Genomic DNA, 5,155 nt, shown 5'->3' on the forward strand with positions numbered 1-5,155 from the left:
TACAAATAGCACAGTAAAAGAAAAGTGTCTAAAGCAAGTTTACACATTACTGAATAATAGGCTACAAATGAATTGCTGTTGGTGGTAAAATTATAATTACAGCCCAAACAAAATATTTCTTCCCTAAATATATTTGGGATAGGTTTTTAGACTCAGGTGATCAGACTTTGCAGACAGTCCTCAATCCAACAACAAGCCAGCAGTAATGTGTCAGAAGCCATTTGCATATCCCAGCAAGCCCTTTGCATTTGGCTTCATTACAATGCCAACTGGATACACAGTCTTGACCATGCCTTCCTGCCCCACCTATTTATGAGGGGGATCCAGGCACATGCTGCTCCTTCCTTTCCTAATGTTCTCTAATTGTACTACATTTATAACTACAGGCCTCCACTTTCTCCTCAGAATGCTAAAAGTCACGTATGTCACATATGTCATAATGCTTCAACTTTGAGGACTTTTCCAGGTAAATGAGGAGGGTATTTGATCGTTTTTGTCATGGCAAAGAGGTGGGGAACAAACTGTTAAAGCTTCATCAAGGTTCTTGCTCGGCCTATGACTACATTTGCATTTCAGCATTTGGCAGACACTCTTATACAGAGCAACTAAGGTTTTTTTTATTATTATTATACATCTGCTCAGTTGTGGGTTAAGGGCTTTGCTCAAAAGGGGCAACTTTGTGGTGCTGGCATTTAAACCTGGGACCTACTGAACCATAGCTCAATGCCTTAACCACTGAGCTACTCCTGACTACAGCATAGAGTTACGGACACTGGCGCTTTTGAGTGAATAAAACAGCTGAGCCTTGAGCGATATGTTTTTTGAAGGACTGTGGTGAGCAATCAAAGACAAACTAGTCTCTCTGGAACTGCCCACATCATTCCATGAACTCATGGACCTTGCAGGTTGGGTGGACTTGGGTCTTTGTCTCTGGAAACCAACCAGAAAGTTACCACCCAGTAGAACTCACATGTCTCATGCCACAACAAAGTGGGGTTCCTGTTAGAGGAACAAGCAAAAGAATTCCTTAGGGTTCTTGACTACTGACTAATTTTTGCGACTAAAGAATACACCATCGACGAGTCCAGGTTTAATTTAGCTTGGCAACAAAAGGTCCTAATTGAACTGTTTCTTCTAATTACTGTAGTTCTCTTTATACTGAAAAATTAACTTTGCCTGGAAGCCCCACATCTGGTTTGTCTTCTATCTATGACGGTTTTTATTTTTAAACAATGTGTGGAGAAAAAAATCAATACAGTAGCAGTGCATATGTAGCCCTTTGTTATACATCATCATAAAACGTGTGGGTTGAGTTTTATTTGCTGTTGTGCAATTTCACCTCATCTTGTTTTGTTTTGTTTTTTTCTTTTAATAAAACAACAATGTCTTTAAATGATTGTCAAAGGTTTATTTAGAAAGGGCATTTTGAGAAATAGCACTCACTCATTTAATTACTCAATATACACACATTTAAAAACAGTTTATACTCTAAATCATTAAATAGTTTACTGTAATACCGGCAGGTCTGCTGATGGATCAGTGTGACATAAATATAAAGGACAAAGAGTCTAGCACTGCAAGAGGTCTTTGTTTCCCAGCGTACGCATCAGCACTGACTCGTTAAACTCGAAAACGCGCGGTCCACTGAAGAGGTAGGTGAAACCTGCAGAAAAATGTGGTGTCAATCAAATCAGCATTTCCGAATAACAAGGTTCAGATTGGCCAAGGTTATTTAGAAGTCTTATTTCATTTATTCATCAAATACTAACCCTGGTTCTGAAAAGCAGCAGTAACTTGTCCTGTCATTCTCCGGAATCTGTCCTCCACCTTCTTAGGGTAACCCTCGTCCATCTTCTTGGAGTATGAGTCATAGCTTTAAAAAAGATTTTAGTCATTACCTTCAAAAAGAATAAACATCCCATCTTCTTTCTATTTATTTTTTCATCAGAACACCAAGATGTACCTGTAGTATAATCTATCAGTAAAGAACAATGTCTTTGCAGTGTACTCATCATAAAGAGCAGCTGTGATTTTCTTCACTTTAGATGGCAAGCCGAAGCTACTGAGACTTCCGCGTTTCACAACATCATAAGCATTGAGAGCCCAGACCTTCTGGCCTAAAGATTATAAACATACAGAAGTGCACATCAAATCTGATGTAGACTATGCAGTTTTTATATCCTTATGGTTAATGGTAAAAATTAGATTTTAAAGATTTTTTTTCTTTTTTTTACCTTTAAAGATGTACACCAAATCACTGGATGGATCCTCAAAAGCAGCATCAATGTTATCTGGAAGTTCAGTCCAGAAGGCCTTAATTAGAAATTGTTCTATTTCAGGGCTCTGGGGGTATTGACGCCAGAAAAAGCTGAAAAAAAAGAAGATTCAGATAGTGTTATTGTTAGAGCGATAGAAGATTTTAGATTTTCTTTTCGACTTACAGTATGCATACCTATCCTTAAAAAAGTACACCTCTCCACGCAGGGTTGTAACAGCATCCAGGACCAGATTGGGGTCACAGGCGTTAGGAGTGGGTGGAGGTGTACGAACATGAGGCTTTTCAGGGTTAGAACCTGTTGAATTCATGTAATTATATCAATTTGATATTTGACAACTAGTTACAAAATCACTAATTGCATAAGCTTACCATAGAGAACCTGAATCCTTTTGACATCATCTTGAGGAAGAATGAAGCTGTCAACATCTCTGTAGGTGTATCTTGGATTCATGAGAGCTCCTGGATCACGGGAATGGTCAAGACCCAGGGCATGTCCAAATTCATGGGCAGCCACCAAGAACAAGATGTATCCTGTGGAACCCCAATAAAGATTTTTATGTGTGTATCTTGACCACTGAATTGTGTATTTTCATGTATAATTATTTGTGACCATATTTACCATTAGGGGATTTGAAAGTGAAGGTCTCATCATCATCAAAATGGGTATCTCCACCAATACCAGGATAGGGACCAAAGGCATGAGCCAAGACCCCATCACGCCCATCAAATGTAGAGCCATCTCCATGATCTGGAAAAACAAACATTCATACACACAATGTTGATGAAAACTCTATATATAAAAAAAAAACTAATCATATCTAGACCAGGCTTTGAGTTGAGCTTCCCACGGCCCATGGCAAAACCTGAAAAGTTCTTCTCCAAATTCTGACCATTAATTGCCAGACAAAAAGACTTCAAGAAATACCATTGGATAAAGCGTGAGTCTCACCACCAACAGTAAACGTAATCGCGATGTCAGCAACACCGCTGTAAATGCGGGTGAACCTCAAAGGGGTGACTTGAGCCCAAACATTCAGTGCTGTCTTGATAGAGGCGTCTACTTCAGCCTGGGACATGTCAGAAGTGTAATGATCAATCCTGCAGAAAAAAAAAAACTTACTAAATCAATTCACATAACTCTTTGATACATAAAGCTACTATATAATGGGCTAAGACCACTATGCCCCTTGTACCTGTAAGTTAATTTGTTTGTGGGCCATTTGGTACTTGAGGACCCATCAGCATATGAAGCTACATCTGGAACCCCACAACGAGCCTCCCTCATCATCTCCAGTGTTTCAGGATCCATATTTCCTGTCACCTTTAACCCAAAAAAACTCTGCATCTCACTCAGCTTCATGCTCATCTCACTGGTTGTGTGTCCATCTTGCATATTGTATAGTTTTTTTAAGTAATTCTGGTAAAATGGGGAAAAATACAGTTAGAAACTGAAAACAAAAAAAATATAACAAAAGCAAAAGTTTCAATGCAATGCCAGTCTTACCTTTGCAAATTCCTCATCATTCATATTAGTAGGCAATGGTATTGAGCGGGAGTGAGCCCTAAAAACCAGGGCAACAAGGGTGAACAACAGGTAGTAAGTCTGCATTTTTCTAATCTTTTCAAGACACAGCTATAGTTTATGCTTTGCTGCTGGCATTTATATGAAAAATGTGGATGTTGAGCAATATACATCATTAGATAATGAAAGATTACAAACCAAGGAGTTCTTAAGTATAGTCTGAAGCAATTGAGCAGAAGATTTGCAAACCACAAATTTACACCATCAAATAAAAGCAAAAGCTCATTATGGTATAAGAATATGGGTACACAAGTCCCCCTGATGCAGCAATCTATTTAAAAATTATTATTTTTATTTAGATTCATCTTTAGTTAGGACCAGTGTAGATATTTTCTTTTGAAAATTTAATGTTTTTGTGTGGGTGTGTTTCGGGAGGGATACCATATACTGTAAAACTCTTGCTTAAGGCAAAGCAAGCAACTTTACATTTCTAAAAGACAAGATGCTGATGAAGTTATTATGCTTGACTGTGTATCTGCTGATATTATCACCTATTTCCCTTAAATCGTTGTCGAATTTAAAAAAAATGTACACACTTAGGTGGTTTGGTTTCCATTAAAGTTGCCTAAAGTTGCCATTCCCCCCAAAAATCTGACCGTCAAATTCTGCCAAGGTGATGTGTATGATAGATGTATTCCAAATGTTCCAATGCTTGTGCTTTCCAATACTCATGGTTAATTTATGCATAGTGTTTCAAAGAAACTGTCTGAATTATTGCTGGCTTGTTGCAAAAATAATAATAATAAAAAAAAAATAAAATAAAATAAAAATAAAAAAAATATATATATATATATATATATATATATATATATATATATATATATATATATAAGAGATCACTGCAGTTTACTCTTAATCTCTTAAACTTCTGGATGTCATCAAGCGGAGGATGGATGGTCACAAACCATCATGCAAGGCTGAGCTGTTTGCTACCAGAGTGGTATAAAGTTACTTAACAGCAATGTGAAAAACTAGTTTAGAGCATGCCAAAAAACATGCAAATCGGGGTTACTCAACCAAATACTGATTTCTTAATGTTACACAATTTGTTTACAAATTATTCGCATTTTATTTTTATTTGTTATTGAAGCTCTGCAAATACTGCATGATCTTGAGTGTTGTGTGTTGTAATGATGTCATGTTTTAATGTGTTGTGATGATGTCATTTAATTTAAATATACACTCTAAATAACAATAATTAGATTTTTTAGGAGAAATATTGTCAGCAGTTCACAAAAAATGAAACAAAACTTTTCATCTCACCAGCACATGCACCTGTTTTAGTATCCTAGACT

At 37.0% G+C, this 5,155-nt stretch overlaps 1 protein-coding gene across 1 annotated transcript; it reads right to left on the reverse strand.

Moving 5' to 3' along the window:
- Window positions 1–1,439: 1,439 nt before the first annotated feature.
- Window positions 1,440–3,895, reverse strand: LOC128545681 (collagenase 3-like). Its single transcript, XM_053516193.1, has 10 exons — window positions 3,783–3,895; window positions 3,472–3,695; window positions 3,228–3,376; window positions 2,898–3,026; window positions 2,648–2,809; window positions 2,453–2,573; window positions 2,235–2,368; window positions 1,964–2,117; window positions 1,770–1,873; window positions 1,440–1,663 (listed from the first exon to the last, which is right to left on the reverse strand). The coding sequence occupies exons 1-10, from the start codon at window positions 3,885–3,887 to the stop codon at window positions 1,569–1,571; spliced, it is 1,377 nt and encodes a 458-aa protein (XP_053372168.1). The 5' UTR covers window positions 3,888–3,895; the 3' UTR covers window positions 1,440–1,568.
- Window positions 3,896–5,155: the final 1,260 nt, after the last annotated feature.

Source organism: Clarias gariepinus, chromosome 17 (assembly GCF_024256425.1).
Source record: "Clarias gariepinus isolate MV-2021 ecotype Netherlands chromosome 17, CGAR_prim_01v2, whole genome shotgun sequence".
Lineage (NCBI taxonomy): Eukaryota > Metazoa > Chordata > Actinopteri > Siluriformes > Clariidae > Clarias > Clarias gariepinus.